We start from the raw sequence: 16,897 nt of genomic DNA, 5'->3' as shown, positions 1-16,897 counted from the left end.
CTAGTACACAGTCTTCTTTCCATTAAATCGTATTTCCTTTTCTAAGGCATGGTGAATGCTGTGTGGCTTACGAGTCTATTTTTGGTGATGACACTATACCTGCTTTTCTTCCTTTATTTTTTTTTGACCTCAGTGACTAGAACTGGATCAGTAGTAATCCTTGATCCACACTCTCACAATTGGTCCATGCATAACCTATTTATTTGTTTATTTGCTTTTAATAATGTAATACATAAAACTTCAAACATTCATATTTGGTGGAGAATTTGGGAAGAAATGAAAATGTATAATTTCCATATATGCCTGGTACAAAAATAAACTCATATATTTGGAAATTATTTAGTGCTACAGCTATTTGTTTTTCCCCCTTGGGTTGAAGGTTATCTTCTGGATGGGTGGTTTGGCAACTCTCCTCATGACATTGAAATCACCAAACTCAAGTAGCACTTAGAAAACAAAGTAAGACAGAAGGAAATGGGAAAACGACCGGGAAAATGTGCTTTACATTTAGCATTGCGACATATATGTCTTTAAAATTTGTTAGTCTTCTGCAAATTGTGTAATGTTGGGTTTGTTTATGATGCAGGTCTGAGAACCATTGGAGTTATCACCAAACTGGATCTTATGGATGAAGGAACGGATGCCAGAGATGTTCTAGAGAACAAACTGTTGCCTCTTCGCAGGGGTAATGTACTGTGGTCTATACGATACTTTTTTTTTGGTTTGTTTGTTTTTGGTTATATGGAAGAGAAATGATTGGGAAGCCACTAGGAGTTTTGGTTTTAATGCCTTCTCAGTTGTAAGGAATGGATTTATCATTAATTATACTTTTTATGGAATGGCTGTACGTTCCCAAATGATATATTAGAAAATAATCCAAAGGGAGAACTATTCCTTAAAATAATAGGAATAAGAAAACAGGAAAAAGAAGGAGTTTGAAGCGAGGTTATAAATATTCATCATAGACTGCATAAACTTGTACTATTGTAAGCCTGATATTTACTTGCCTGCTATATGACAAAACTGCGAAGATACACACTCTTAAAATGCACACAGTTTAAGGGTGAGAGACACTACTGTATTGATGCTAAAAAATTATTGTGAGCTCAATCAGTAGCCTGTGTTCAATACTGATGTTTCCCATTGAGTTTTATAAAGGGACTCAGTCTTCACACCTAAAACTAGTTTTGCTTTTCTTAGTCTGCCTATGTGAGAGCCTTGAAATCTCCCTGGAACAAGCCACAAAAAGTGTCCCCAACTCCATAGATTTGTGTTTTGTTTCAGGTTATGTGGGGGTGGTAAACAGAAGCCAGAAGGACATAGATGGGAAGAAGGACATAAAGGCAGCCATGTTGGCAGAGAGGAAGTTTTTCCTTTCCCACCCGGCTTACAGACATATCGCTGACCGAATGGGAACCCCACACCTGCAGAAGGTCCTTAATCAGGTAAAAATGTTCTTTCAAGCAATAAGAACAGTTATGAAATATGTAAGTGGATGCTGGAATTTGTAGTTATTATTTTTAAGTTTATTTTTTTCCAAAACAAGACATGCAGCTTCAATGATAGGGATTTTAAAAATGGGTATTAGTACCTCAGATTCACACTATTACCATTCTCAGTGAATAGAACTCATCTTCCTGTTATTGAAAGAATAGTTCTCAAAGCAGAAACACATACCTATTTAGGAACAGTGAACAGGGATATACATTTTAGCATATAATTCATTTGTAATATGTAGTTACCTTGAGAAGTTAAATTTTTATAACTTTGAAAAGTTGATCTCTTGGGATCTGTTTTTGAAGCACCAATCTGTAAAGGCTAGGTTACACTTTCTGTTAATTTTTTTTATGACTTTGTTTAGAATTGATTTGTTTCTTAATTTAAAGTCTTTAGAATCACAAATCCTAGTTTAATAATCATTGATTTCCACTCATCTAAGATGCTTTTCCAGATAACCCCTTTTCCCACAATAATTTAGAATTGGGCCTTCTACCTACCCCGCTCCATGCACTATGCACAAACTTCTTCCATAAATCCTCAATGCTCTTACTTGGTTACAGATATTCCTTCCCCTATTGGAGTTAAGTGTTATGACAAGCATCATTGTCATTGAATGCAGGACCCCCTCCCTGAGTTTTGATTATATTGACTTCATGTGACTAGCAGCCTTTCTCACAAATATTCTTATAAGTCATGCTTTAACTGTTACGTACAAACTTAATCAGGCAATCAATCAATCAATCAAGTAGATTTCTGATTCTTAGCTCCTAGAAAGTATCAATAGCTGTCATAATATGTGACATTATACCTGAACAATTTAGGCAAAACAACTGAGAAGAAATTTTAGAAAATAAAAAATTGTGTTATAATTCCATTTTAAGAGATTTCAACACAGACTATTGTAAAGTTTATACTTTTTAATTAAAGATAAATATTTGGACTCTAGGAAACATCACTATGATTGTACCATTTAAAAATATGAATATATTTTAGAGAAGGAGCATTGTTATGCAAGAATCCTAACACTCTACCAATATATTTTGCATTGTCAAAACTCTCTTTAGAATACTGCTTTCACAGCTGTATTGGCCTACAAAAAACACAAATAAACTGAGAAAATCTTAGAAGAAAATCACTAATATGGTTAGGAAGATAAAGCTGGAAATGAGTTAGGTTTTGAATACTGGAAAAACAGAAGGAGGTGGTTGACTATTAGATTATTACAGGTGACGCCCAAGTTATGACACAATTGGATTCTCGTTGACTGAAAATTGAATGATTTTTTTTTTCTAAAGATGTCTCCTTTCCTGGATAATCACTCTCTCTTAATTGCTTCAAGAATATTTATACTATGTTTGAAACTAAGATAATTCTATGGCTATGTATGTGTACCAATACTTCTGATCCTATAGGATAATTCATATGGAAAATACTGCAAAATGACATGACATTTTTGAAAAATTGAATGAAATTTTCATTGTGGGGGGAAGGCAGAGAAAGAGGTAGTGAGTTGTATGAGATGATATTGGAGATGTAGGCAGTGGCTGAATCCTGTAATGTTTCTAGACCAAATTGATGATTTTGGCTCTTACCTAAGACCAATAAGGAGTCATTTAAGGGTCCTGAGTAGAGGAATAACAAGATCAGATCCATGGGTGAAAAAAGAATATGGTATTGAAGACAGGAAGACCAAGAGTAGACCAGTTAGGAGTAAAAGAGAAATTATGGGAATTTGGTTGTAAGGGCCAGTGGAGATGAAAAGAAGGGGCAGGTTTGAGAAATGTTCAGGAAAATTGAGGACTAGGTGGTAGATTAGAGTTGTTGGGTGTTGGGAGAGGTGGAGTCAAGGTTATATCCAAGGTTTCCAGGTTCTTATAAAGTCACCAAGATGAGGAACCCTGAAGGGAAGATCAAATACTTGATTTTGGAAATGTTGAGCTTGAGATGTCATTGACACATCCAAGAGGAGAAGTCAAGCAGTTGGTCAAATATGCATGCCACAGCAAAGATAAATCTTGTTTGGAGACAACATCTTACAGCTATAGGTATTTGGATGTTTATTGAAGCCATGGATGGAATGAGATTCCCTGAAGAGAGAACAAAGAGTAAACGAAAAAGAGGCCTCGGACCCAGATTTGAGGAATTTCAATAATTACTGTTCTGGCAAAGAGGGTGAATTGTCCAAGGAAATAGAGAAGATATATCGAGAATGGATAGCAGAAAAATTAGAGAAGCTGGAGTCATGGAAGCCAGGGGAAGAAGTGTTTTAGAAAGACACAGTATTGCTTTGCTCTGGAGATGTCTGAGAAGCAAAAGGTGAAAATCAGGTATTTTTATTATTTACCAGTTCACATGGCAGTTAGTTGGTTGCTGGTTTCTTGTGGTTGCTGTTTCTGTTAGATTTGGGTCTTTGTCTCTCGTGACGTTGCTATCGGGAATGCTGTCCTCTCAGCTCTTTTTTTGCCTGCTTCATAGTTAGAACAGCAGTGCATGCCAGGGTGCTAACATAACAATTTATTACTGTGATCAAGTGGGTAATACAGTTATAAACTATTGACAAATAACTCTAGATTTATTTAATAAATATATTCAGTTGACCTCAGATAAACATAAAGATGACTGAAAATAGTTTCTTCAGTCAATCTGGGTATATTAATTCTCCCTAATTTTAATATTTTTTCTTTTTTCTGCATTTCTAGGAAGTTTATATTCTTTTTATTGATTTCAAGTTCATCACTTAGGCAGTTCAAGAAGGTTATCTGTTTTTTCTTTTAATTAAGACTTTCTTTAACTGCATTGTAATAGAAAGACCGTAAGACCTAAACAATCTAGGTTTTTATCTCACCTTTGTTCTTAATTAATCATGCGCTCTTAGGCTCTAGGAGAAGTTTTCATTGTACTGAGCTTGAGGTGCCTGCTGATCTCAGTGGAAATATCAAGTAGATGGTTATGTCGAGCCTTCAATAGCAGAGAGAGCTTTCCCTTACTCAGTCATGGAGTTGCACTGGGACCTAGAGGTGGAAGTACGAGTAAGTTGCTGCCTCAGCTGAAGAATGTGGATAAAGTTAACAGCTGGCAGGTGCCTCTGGCACCTTGGCTACCTGAGCTCCACCTGTGTGGTAAACCACTTAGTCCTGAGAACACCAGGCAGCACCTGTGACTCCTAGCGTCCTTATTTCTATCACATTCTAACTTAAGGTTCCTTTGTACCAGGTAGGAGATCTGATAAGTCAATCCATGCTAACTAAGGTGTTATTGGGCAGCCTCATTAGTAACATTAGCTGCATTTTAACAGGAGCTTCCCAGATTTAAAGAGATAGCTCAAGTGAGTGACTCTAAATGAGGGAATTTTGAGCATCTCTGAAGGGCAGTGGAGGAGGGAGTTGGTGTTTCTTCTCCCTATCTACATAATAGTCATTCTCAAATGTAGACATAATGTTTGAAATTTTGAATGATTATAAAAACAATGGAGCTGATATTTGTCTCCTGAGTTAGTCTTTAATCTGTGTATATGATTCAAACTTCAATCTGTGTGTATGATTTTGTTTTGTTTAGCAACTTACCAACCACATTCGGGATACCCTACCAAACTTCAGGAACAAACTACAGGGACAGTTGCTCTCCATAGAACACGAAGTAGAAGCCTACAAAAATTTCAAACCAGAAGACCCAACCAGGAAGACCAAAGCATTGCTGCAGTAGGTCACCTTTCCCTTCCTTGGCGCAGCATTTTAAACTAATTTTTTTAGTTTTCTTTTGCCTTAGTCTATTTGTCATGTTGTTTCTTAGGCTTAACAGAGGCAGCAAGTAAACTATCTGAGACTATCTATATGATATACAAGAACTCTTGAATTTTTATGCTTTGTTGAACACGAATTATTGGTATTATTCTGTTATTATCAACTTACCAATTGAGCATCGCTATGCCCATTTACATTGTGTTTTTAAAACTGGATTAAGTGAGTAAAACTATTAGGGATGACCCAGCAGGAATTTTTGTCCCTTGTCTTAGAATTGGGTAAATACAGATGAAAATATATTTTTCAGCTGTTTCTATGGATGTCAATTGTACTTATTATCCTTTATTCCAATTATTTCATGTAACTTATTTGTGTGCATTTTTCAGTGGAATGAAAACCAAGGATTTAATTAAAAAATGCTAACAATAAGGCTCTAGTTTTTTTTTTTCCTTTTACATAATGATTTTAATGTAGCCCTTTGAAAATGCAAATGTGAAACTGCCAAGCATCTTTTCACCCCGTCATGATCTTCCCATCTTATCTTTGGGTTACTAGAGTTATTCCTGTGGTGTCTTGGAGTAGGATGGCAGAGAATTGTTAGAGAATTCCTAGCTCTTTATATCTTACACTGTCTTCTCTCCCTTGACTCCTTCTGGTGCCATCAGTTCCTTTATCCTGTGCTGCCAATTTTGTCAAGTCCCTCTCAACGGGAAGGCTCCCCTGCCCAGCACACACTGCAGGATACCCAAGGTCTACCTCCGAAGATGATGTTCGGTACCTCTTATGGCTCCCTTTTTTCTCCTGCAGCCTGACAATCAAAGCATCCTTCAATTGGCATTTAAAGCGCACACTATTATTTCTTTCTTTGTGAGGAGATTCCCAAATACTCAAATATTTAAATACAATATTAATTGCTTCATCCTCTATTTCCTCATCAAAAATATTATACAAAGGAAAGAGTTTTTTTGTTTTGTTTTGTTTTTTTTCAGATGTAACTCTTTCCTAATTTATTCTTTGTTTTCATTCTTGGGTTTGGTTGAGCTCTTGTAAAAACTCTTCAAGTTACAGAGAAAGCTATTTCTGTTTAGGCCCTAGATCATTATCTTAATATCCAGCTAAAACTATTCTGCTTGCAAATACTGGGTCTTGCCTCTGTGACTTTATTGGACTCAGATTACAGAACTTTTCACAGCTAGATTCTTGACTTGCAGAGGACTGATTCAGCTTCTTCTTTATGGCCCTATTATTTCTGACCTATTTCTTTTCTCTCTTCTATCATTTCCTCCTGCCTTACTTTCTCTGTTCTTCCTCCTTCCTCTAATCTCTTCATGCACTCAGTGTCTGGTTTTGTGAATTGAACGATAAATAAAATTCTTGCCCTCAAGAAGTCCCAGTAGAGTAGGGAAAAACGGACATAAAAATTAACACAATTTAACACAATTGTGTTAAAGCTAATAAATGCTATGTTTCTGTAAGTGTAAAATATTAAGGGAGCCCAGATGAGGAAGCAGTTACATGTGAGGAAGGATGTGAATTTGCAGAGAAAACAGGTCGTGAAGTAGGAGAGTCATGTGGAAGGAGGAGGGCAAGAGAATCGTGAGAACTTTGGTGACATTTTTTCTAGGGTTAGTAAATGGATCAGGTAGCTGAGGTATAGGGTTTAGGGGAAGGGGCAGCTAGAGGTACACGTTCTGAAAAATTTTTCATGTTTCAGCATGTATGTCATACCTCTCCAGGTGTTTTTAAAAAATAAAATTTGCATATACATGAACATAACTAAATCCAATTATAGTCTAGCTTCTTTGGCCTAAATAATTTGTAGTTACTTTTCATTCACCTATGATTTTGATGGAAGAGAATAAAAAGATACAAGTTTTAGATAGTTTGAATTGTTTTCCTTTTAGATTTTGAATTTGAAAGTAGTTCCAGTATGTTTAAATTGGAGTTTCTAAACCTGGTAATCATAAATGAACACAGTTGTTTTCTTTCTTTGTTTCTTTCTTTGTTTCTTTCTTTCTTTCTTTCTTCCTTCCTTCCTTCCTTCCTTCTTTCCTTCCTTCCTTCCTTCCTTCCTTCCTTTCTTTTTCCTTTTTCTTTCTTCTTTCTTTCTTTCTTTCTTTCTTTCTTTCTTTCTTTCTTTCTTTCTTTCTTTCTTTCTCTTTCTTTCTTTCTTTCTTTCTTTCTTTCTTTCTTTCTTTCTTTCTTTCTTTTCCTTCCTTTCTTTTTCTTTCTTTCTTCTTCCTTTCTTTTTCTTTCTTCTTCCTTTCTTTTTCTTTCTTTCTTCTTTCTTTCTTTCTTTCTTTCGTTTGTTTTCTTTCTTTCTTTCTTTCTTTCTTTCTTTCTTTCTTTCTTTCTTTCTTTCTTTCTTTCTTTCTTTTTCTTTCTTCTCCTTTCTTCTTTTTTTCTTCTTTCCTTCTTCTTCTTCTTCTTCCTCTTCCTCTTCTTCTTCTTCTTGGCAGCCAGTGTAAGGTAATTCATTCTTTCATGGAACAAATATTTATTAAATCTCCCAATTATGTTGAGCAGGAAAAGGTAAAGAAAACACATGGTCCTTGCCCTTAGGAGAGTGACTAATAGACGTAGCAATGTAAATGTACTGTGCCAAGTGCTCTGCAGGAAATACGCTGAAGATGCAGAGGAGGGGCGATGAGGAGTGGTGCTAGATAGAGTCATGGATCATGAAAAGTTTCTGGGAAGAACCAATGCTTGATCTGAGTCTTAAAGAACATGTAAAAATTGGTCAGGCAAAGCAGCAAGGTACAGAGAGAATGGCGTTCTGAGCAGAAAGAAAAACAAGTGTAAAAGCACAGGGGCATGGTGCATTTGGGGAACTGCAATGACTTCCTTATGGTTGGCTGGAAGGTGAGTGGGATGAGTGGTAAGAGATGGGGCTGAAGAGGCGGCCAAGGCCAGACCATGAAATTCTGGGAGATGGGCTAAAGAGTTTTGATTGTATATTCAAATTGTGGGGATCCATTGAAAAACAAGGCTAGAGCTAGTTGTACAGGAGTCACAAATATGTGTTATTCTGATAGGGTGAGGTCTGATTTGGACAAAGATAAACCCAAAAGCAGGATGATCATCTAGAGGAGCCTTCAGTGATGACGGGAGGTGTTGCTGAGAGCTGAACCAAGGCAGTGTTAGCAGGTTGAGGAGGAAAAGCTCAACTAGCTGAATTGTAATGGAGGATAAATGACCTACAACTGTGGCTCCCTGAAACTGTTGGGTGAGGGAAAGGGAGGTATGCTGGATGCCCCATCTTCCCTGCCTGGGGTGGGTGGTGTCATTCACCATGAGGGGAGATTTGGGAATGCAGGAGGATCAGCAGGTTTGGAAGTGAAAGACATTAAGAGGTTGTTTTAGATGTGTTGAGTTCAAGGCAGCTAAGAGGAAATAAACATCCAGTACAGTTGAGCATATGGGCCACTGTCTTCTGAGAGTTATGGGCTAAAGCGGAAGGTGTGGAGAAACTATTTCTCAATAACCCTTCAAGCTATAGTAACCTTGAAATCACCTAGGGATGAGTGTGAGGAGACATTGAGGCTGTGACATTGGGGGAGTGATAGTGCTGGAGCATTTGGAACACTAGGTGGCTGTGATGTCATGGGAGTCCGGGTCCATTTGACTATTCTACATAAAGTTTAATTGATTAACTCTCTATTTCAAGTATTCTGTTTTTTTTGGTTTGTTTGTTTATTTATTTATTTTTTTGAGACGGAGTCTCGCTCTGTCACCTAGGCTGGAGTGCAGTGGCGCCATCGCGGCTCACTGCAAGCCCCGCCTCCTGGATTCACGCCATTCTCCTGCCTCAGCCTCCCGAGTAGCTGGGACTACCTGCACCACGCCTGGCTAATATTTTGTATTTTCAGTAGAGACGGGGTTTCACTGTGTTAGCCTGGTTTGTCTCGAACTCCTGACCTCAGGTGATCCACCCGCCTCAGCCTCCCAAAGTACTGGGATTATAGGCATGAGCCACCGTGCCCGGCCCCATCAAGTATTCTTTAAATATCATTTTATGACTGCAATCAAATGAACAGAATGCATTGAAAGACAAATATATTTAAATGTTTATTCTAATTAAATATCTAAAATCTTAATGATGTGTATTTCATATAATTACACTGTGAGTGCTACATAGAGTGCAGTGTTAACTCTGCCAGTAGGTGCCACTAAGAGTACCTGGAAAACGATTCTAAGGAATAATCATAGGAAAAGAAAATGAAGAGTGCAAAGGCTTGTAACTTTGACTTGAATCTATTTCTCTTTAACAATTACAGGATGGTTCAACAATTTGCTGTGGACTTTGAGAAGAGAATTGAAGGGTCAGGGGATCAAGTAGATACCCTGGAACTCTCAGGTGGTGCTAAAATCAATCGTATTTTTCATGAACGCTTTCCTTTTGAGATAGTAAAGGTTTGTGTCAAACGTTATTTTTTCCCTTAGTTTCACTTCACTTCCGTATTCTGTTTTATACAACTCGATAAAATATTGTGTGAGTGGTATAGAACTAACATAGTTCTTTGAACAAAACCTCCATATTCAGGTAATGAAATTCAGGAGAGAAATGTGTTCTTACTGATGATTCTGATTTTATTTAATGAGTTTTAACTACATTTCAAACACAAATACTAATTGAGTTTCCTATGATGTTTGTTGTCTAATTAATTTAAAAATATTTCTTAAGCATATACTATGCACCAAATTTCTAGGTGCTAGTGATTAAGACAGAGAAGGCCCTTGCTTGTCTAGTGGGGAAAGACAGAAAATTAACAGACAGACAAAATAAGAAAGTTGCAAATGTTTTTATGTAACATGATATAAAAGAAAGGGGCCGGATGAGCCACTTTTAATGGAATAATCAGGCAAGTTCTGTCTGAGCAGGGGACATTTAAACTGTGCCCAGAATGGCATGAAGAGGTCAGCTGGGTAAAGCTCTGGGGGAAAGGGGTTGTTCAAGGCAGAAGTAGCAACCTCAGATAAGACACTAACGTATGACAGGTGAAGAAGAGATGTGGCTGATGAAGGAGAGGGGCATGAAATGAATTCAGAGAGGGAGGAAGTGTCCAGTTCACACAAGGCTTTCTAGGTTGAGGTAAAGTCTATGCTGAACAATGGGAAGTTACAGGAGGGTTTTAAGCAGTAATGTGACTTGATTCGTTGATGATTTTAGAAGAGTAGTATACCTGCTGGATTGTAAAGAGCCAAGAGACGTGAGGAGAACAGTGGGTCAGACAAGGGGTGGATTCATTTTCTGTGGGGTCTGAAACTTCTACAATTTTGCAGGTCCCCTTGAAGAAGAATACAAAATTATAAACACACAGTCAGGCACAGGGTCTTGGAAGAGGCTGGTGCAAGGAAGAAATGCTGAGAATTAAACTTCTTTAGCTTTCCAGTAAAAGTGCTCCAGCAAGAAAGGATAGAGAGAGATGGGTGGCTTTGGGGTTTTGGAGATAAAGTTGCTAGGACTTCGACTGAAATGGGGGAATGGAAGAAAGATAAGTTTTTAGATGACTTCCAAGGTTTTGGCTTTCACAGCTGAGTGAGTGGTGGTGCCCATCAGATGAGGGAAATGAAGGAAAAGCTCTGTTTGTATGGAGAAGTGAATTAGGAGTTCTGCTTTGGATGTGCAAAGTGTAAAATGCCCAATAGGCAGTTGAGTGGTTTTAGGGACCATGCTACTTGTCTCAAACAGAGAGGCGAGTGCTTATGTCTTCGTGTGGGAAGCAAATGGGTAAATAGATAGTTTCATTCAAATGTGCTAAGTAAAGTGATAAACTTCAGCACAAAGTGCTATGGAAACACAGCCCACAGACATGAATCCCAGCTCAAGTGTGTGAGGGAGCCAGGCTTCTGAGCTGAGTTTGGAAGGATGAGCAGCTAGTTAAGCAGGAAGAGGTAGGTTACAGGAGGGGGTGATCCAGACAGGAGAGGAATGATAAAGGTCCTGAGCTATGAAGCCATTGGTTGTGGGTAGAGACCTAGAGCAATTCGTCATTCCAGGACATAAAGTATGAGGGGGAAGTAGACAGACAATGAAGCTGGAGAGGCCAAATCTCAGAAGTCAGGGCTGAACTCAGTGTTCTCTGGCCACCCCTTTGGGGTCTAAGCTCTGTGACACTTTGATCCTACTTCCAAGTAAATTTATGGTACCTTGGGCTTCTAAGAAATGTTTGTACAGTAATCTATCCTGTGTTGTCTTTTTAAAATAGCACTAATTTTCTTTTACAAAGAGATCTTTAACTCAAATGGTTTAAGTGGCCAGGGACAAAAGACAGTCATTGTTAATTTCAGGACATCTGTACTGCTACTGCACATCAGGTGATACCCTCATTTATACATTCTCCTGTGCCTTCAAATTTACCGTATTTAGCAAAAGAATGAAGAATTATACATTTCAAATGAATGGCTAGATTTATGTCCAGAAGGCATCCTTATGCATAGCACTCCATATCTATAATAGAGTTAAAATCCACTGCCCCTAAACTCCCCAAAATCCCTAGTGTTCTGTGTTGCCTTGAACTTTATATAAACAGATGTTTTGGCCATCTGGGTTTAGGTTAGGAAAGACATGAGTATCCACTTATTAATAACGAAGTCAAGTTATTCTCATTCTGTAATATTCAACAATATTATTCAAAGGAATTAAGTGTCATAACCATGGCTCATTTTGCATCTGCAGATGGAGTTCAATGAGAAAGAACTGCGGAGAGAAATAAGCTATGCAATCAAAAACATACATGGTATCAGGCAAGTGATTCACTTTTTTTTTGTCATCTGTTCAAGGTACCAAAAGAAAATTAATGTTTATAAATAGCTAGGAAACTCGTCTTTTCATCATTGAACAGGGTAGAATACAGAGGTGGGAGTCAGAAACAGGAAATCCTGCTTTGGGGTTTAATGGTAACTTCCTGTATTGCTGTAGTCAGTTTTTTCCAAGTGAAAAAGCAAAAACATCTTCTGCACTTCCAGCCTGTACTCTGCACAATAGGGGATTTGCAGATTAGCAAGACCCCATTCTCCAGAGCCTTCGTTTTTCATGAGGGAGGCCAGACATGCTCATAATTAATCATTACTTATACCGGAGAAGGGACAGATTAATTCTGATTAATGTTGTGAGCAAGATTGGGAAAGATGAATGGAGGTAGTTACTTTCAAATTTATCCTTGCATGTGGAGAGAATGATTTCAACAGGCCAGGAGGTGTTGTGTGTGCATGTGTGCTTGCACGTGTGGGGGCATGTATATGAAGTGGGTGGCAGTGTGATGAGACAGGAGAGGATGGAAGGATGGAATGGAGGTTGTTGAGGCTGGAGGATAAAAGGAAGGGCTTTCTGGTGGAAGGTGTGGGATGACCAAAGGTACAGAGGTGAGAGGGCACAGCATGTACCCATGGAGCCAGGAATCATGCATGTGCATTGGGACTGTCTTGAGGAATGTGGTCAGGAGAGCAGAGGGACCTGAGCTGGGTGGAGTTGGGGGTGGGGTGGAACTTGTGTCTGAATTTCCACTTGTTTAAAGTGAGTTTATTCTAAATTACCTTCTATCTTAGTCTGTTTGGACTGCTGTGACAAATGACCACAGACTGGGTGGCTTATAAACAACAGAAATTTATTTCTCACGGTTCTGGAGTTTGAAAATCCTGGGTCAGGGTGTGAGCATGGTTGGGTTCTGGTGAGAGCCCTTTTCCAGCCTACACATTGCTGTCTTCTCATTCTGTCCTCATGTGGCAGAGAGAAAGCTAGTCAGCTCTCTGGCCTCTTCTTATAAGGGCACTAATCCCATTCATGAGGGTTCTGCCTCCATGATGTAATTATCCCCCAAAGGCCCCACCTCCTACTACCATCACATTGAGGGGTACGGTTTCAACATATGAAGTTTTAGGGGAACACGAACATTCAGTTCGTCACAATTTCTTTAAAGAACTATGATAAAAACAAATGATTTAAAAATACTTATTTCTTCATTTCATGTACAGAAGGCTAAACGTAACTTAATGAGCATATGTTGAATTGTAGTGTCCTTAATTCAAGGAAATAAAACTTAAGTTGCCTAGTACATAGATTGCCTCGTATGAAGGAGGTGGCCTCTGCCTGTTGTCGTTTGTGGTTCAGCCTCTGCCAAAGGGCCGAGTTGAGACTATGCTGGGAACAGACCCTGAGAAGGCAAAGCTTGACACTGAGCGTGCATGTGATGAGTGATTTTACAAAGGAGTTATGATGCTTGAGTTGTTTATTGTTTTAAAATTTAGACAATCTGCTCCACAAATCTCAAATAGTATGGGCAGATATGAGTTTACAAAGTGAAGAGGAGAAAACCTCTATAACCAAACCTAATGTTTTTTCTTTTATCATCGGTAGGATTTCTAAGCTCCCTATTCTATTTCTTCTACACCAAATCCAGAATACATATGGTGTAGAAACTGTTTTACTTTTTAGCTGGGCAGAACTGGTATTTGGACATGTTTATCTGATAGATGCAGTGGAACCAAATTACATTTTTTGGGTCATGCAGTATTTGAACTCAGCCAAATACAGTATTTTTACTTCACTTGTAAAACTCATTACCATATGCAGCTTTTGTCAAATATAACTGCAAAATCTCAGTAATTGAGAGTTGTCGATTTCTGATTTATACGCCTAACAATAGGAGATTGTTGGTTGTTATTATAAATTTGCCTGTAAGATGATAAGAAATGCACAATGTCCTGAGCTTAAGACATACTCACGGTATGCTTATTTAGGCCTTTAAATATGCTTGGTTTGACAATTTTTTTCCCATTTGATTCCATTAGCTATTTGAGTAGTAGAAGCCCTCTTTGCCCATGAAGGACTTGATGGAAGAGATGCTTTGTTTTTCTTCATTGTTTTGTTAACACTGAATGCTGACTATGAGCAAGGGAGGGAGACAGTCCTTATGGGGCAAATCAAGATAAATAGGGTAACATCTCTCCCTACTGTGTAGTGATGGGACTAAAACATGTGCCCGGCTTCCTGCAATGTGAAATAGAATGCTGGGCTTCCAAGAAGGAAGGTCTCAGCAGCAGGACTGGGGAAAGACTGGAACTATAAGTGCTTGCTTTGCATCTGGGCTTTATAGCACAGGTGGGATTTGAATAGACCAAAATTGTGAAGAGTGTGAAATGAACATCATAGACAAAGGCAAAGACATACAATATAAGCAAAGGCAAATTGACTAAAACATAGGGTACGCGAAAGGCGAGGAGAAAAGTAACTATGAAGAAAGATTATAGTCAAAGAGTGAAAAAATTTTAATACTGTACTAAACAGTTTGAATTCGATTTGTACCTAGTTCAGAGAAATTACCATTATAATGTAGTATGATTACTACAGTTAGAAATAGAGGTGAGCATAGGGTGCTAAGCAAATGATAAGAAGGCGCGTCAAGTCAAGATAGTATAAGGGAAGTGTGAAAAGATTTTCCAAAAGAGGTACTGTAGAATTTAGTTGCAGGAAGAGAAGTTAACTAATTAAGAAGAGGTGAGGAGGGGAGGGAAGAAGGCCTAGGAGTGGAGAGGATCCAGTGCCAAAGCCTGCAGCCTGCCAGCCTTCAGTCATGGCCAAGTCTCAGAGTTCAAAGGCCTCTGTTATTGTAGCTTCTCTCTATTGACCTTTTGTTTAAATTTGCGTAATCATTTTTCACTTTTTATGAAACACATACACATATGCACATGTATATCCTGCTTTCCTGAGTTCCTGTTCAGCATGAGAGAAGCATTGTTATAACACCAATTTGAATTAATTAGAGCCCAAAGGAAGACACTTGTTACTTTGGTTATCATTTGTTATTTTTGTAAAGTCATTATTTAATTTAGGCATCTTGAAATATTAAAATTAATTCATAACTCCCCTTACTGTCTTATTCTCCCAGTACCCCAGGACCTCAGAGTGGGAACTGTCAGGCTGACAGTAATATAGCTGTCCTGGAATGGATAAATTGTATAATCTACTATTTTAGTGTATAAAAAGTGAAGCTCACTGGCTTTTCCACAAAAGAAAAGGAATTGATTTTGGAATCTTTTAGAAATAGGAATCTAAATTGAGAACACCATTTCTATTGTAGCATTTCTTTTTATTGCTGTGAAACAGTGAGATAAGACAAATTACAGTTAAATATTAGTTAAGGGTCACAAAATGTGCCATATAAACATTTTGGGCACTGTTTTCAGCTAATACTAATCTTTCATAGATTAGAACTTATTATGGTTTAGCAGTATTAAAGATATTATTGCCAGGCGCGGTGACTCAAGCCTGTAATCCCAGCACTTTGGGAGGCCGAGACAGGCGGATCACGAGGTCAGGAGATCGAGACCATCCTGGCTAACACAGTGAAACCCCGTCTCTACTAAAAAATACAAAAAACTAGCCGGGCGAGGTGGCGGGCGCCTGTAGTCCCAGCTGCTCAGGAGGCTGAGGCAGGAGAATGGCGTATACCCGGGAGGCGGAGCTTGCAGTGAGCCGAGATCCGGCCACTGCACTCCAGCCTGGGCAACAGAGCGAAACTCTGTCTCAAAAAAAAAAAAAAAAGATATTATTATAGCAGTGCTGTGGATGGAACAAATCACTATGTAACTTTTAAACTTGGTCTATTACATGCTGAATTTAAAAAGGATGTTAATTTAAACATTTTTCAAAAGATTTTTGAATATTACTCAATTTAAAAAATCTCATGGGCTGCTTGCTTTCTTACCTTCAGGACAGGACTGTTTACTCCAGACATGGCATTTGAAGCGATAGTCAAGAAACAGATTGTAAAGTTGAAAGGGCCTTCTTTGAAGAGTGTGGATCTGGTAATACAAGAATTAATCAACACTGTGAAGAAGTGTACCAAAAAAGTAAGTTGGAATTATTTAACTTTCCAGTACATGGCTTTGATTTACCAACATTCCCTATCTCATTGTATGATTCTCTTTCCCTGACCCTCACTTTGTTACAGATGTTGTGTGTTTGCCTACAGGGAAGGGTTGTGGAAAATACTGAGTGGGAATTGCTTTCATGGAGGGCAGACATACTGTTTTCTATCATTCCTAATAAGGTGGTTTAGAAAGAGTATATTTCTTTGGCTGATTTTCCCCTTGTTGTCTTAAACAAATAAACATTATTTCCAAACTATTAGGCAAATGCCCTAAGCTTATTTTTCCTGTGGCGCATGGATGAGGGTAATTGTTAGAGAAGGAAATCATTGATAGTACGTATATCAATAAGAAAATTCTTCCAAATTGTGAATATGTATTCCACCTGAGCCTGGGTGTTCTGGGAAGGGGCAGTGTAGTGTAGTGGATAAGAACCCAGCCTTGGAGTTTCAGTGACCTAGATTGAAATCCTGGCTCTGATACTTTCTATGTGACCTTGGGTTTAACCTCTCTAGTCTTGTTAATTTATCTGTCAAATGAGGATGGTGATGATAATAGTAATACCACTTTAGTGAGGATTAAACAAGATGATGCCTGAAACCTATGGGCCACCTAACACACTGATTAACCATCGTTTAAGTGCTCAGTAAATGGTGGGTGATCCATAAATTGCCATTTTAGCAGCAGGGAAGTGTTAGCAGCAGGGAAGTGTTTAGCAGGGAAGTGTTTAGCAGCAGGGAAGTACTATAGAATTCAGTTGCAGGAAGAGAAGTTAACTAATTAAGAAG

General features: G+C 38.3%; 1 protein-coding gene across 7 annotated transcripts in view; it reads left to right on the top strand.

The window, feature by feature from the left end:
• The window catches only part of DNM3 (dynamin 3), a 568,793-nt gene that overhangs the window by 186,350 nt on the left and 365,546 nt on the right, over nucleotides 1–16,897 (top strand). For all 7 annotated transcript variants that reach the window (XR_012091293.1, XM_007989500.3, XM_007989506.3 and 4 more), the window contains exons 5-10: nucleotides 587–685; nucleotides 1,285–1,445; nucleotides 5,056–5,198; nucleotides 9,518–9,653; nucleotides 11,920–11,987; nucleotides 15,953–16,091. Coding sequence is in view for 6 of the 7 variants with exons in the window: in XM_007989500.3 (XP_007987691.2) it covers nucleotides 587–685; nucleotides 1,285–1,445; nucleotides 5,056–5,198; nucleotides 9,518–9,653; nucleotides 11,920–11,987; nucleotides 15,953–16,091 (746 nt within the window). In the remaining variant the exon portion in view is untranslated. The remainder of the gene's footprint in view (nucleotides 1–586; nucleotides 686–1,284; nucleotides 1,446–5,055; nucleotides 5,199–9,517; nucleotides 9,654–11,919; nucleotides 11,988–15,952; nucleotides 16,092–16,897) is intronic.

This window comes from Chlorocebus sabaeus, chromosome 25, assembly GCF_047675955.1.
Source record: "Chlorocebus sabaeus isolate Y175 chromosome 25, mChlSab1.0.hap1, whole genome shotgun sequence".
Lineage (NCBI taxonomy): Eukaryota > Metazoa > Chordata > Mammalia > Primates > Cercopithecidae > Chlorocebus > Chlorocebus sabaeus.
Note: the sequence above shows the minus strand (reverse complement) of the source record. Positions and strands in the feature narration are given on the sequence as shown.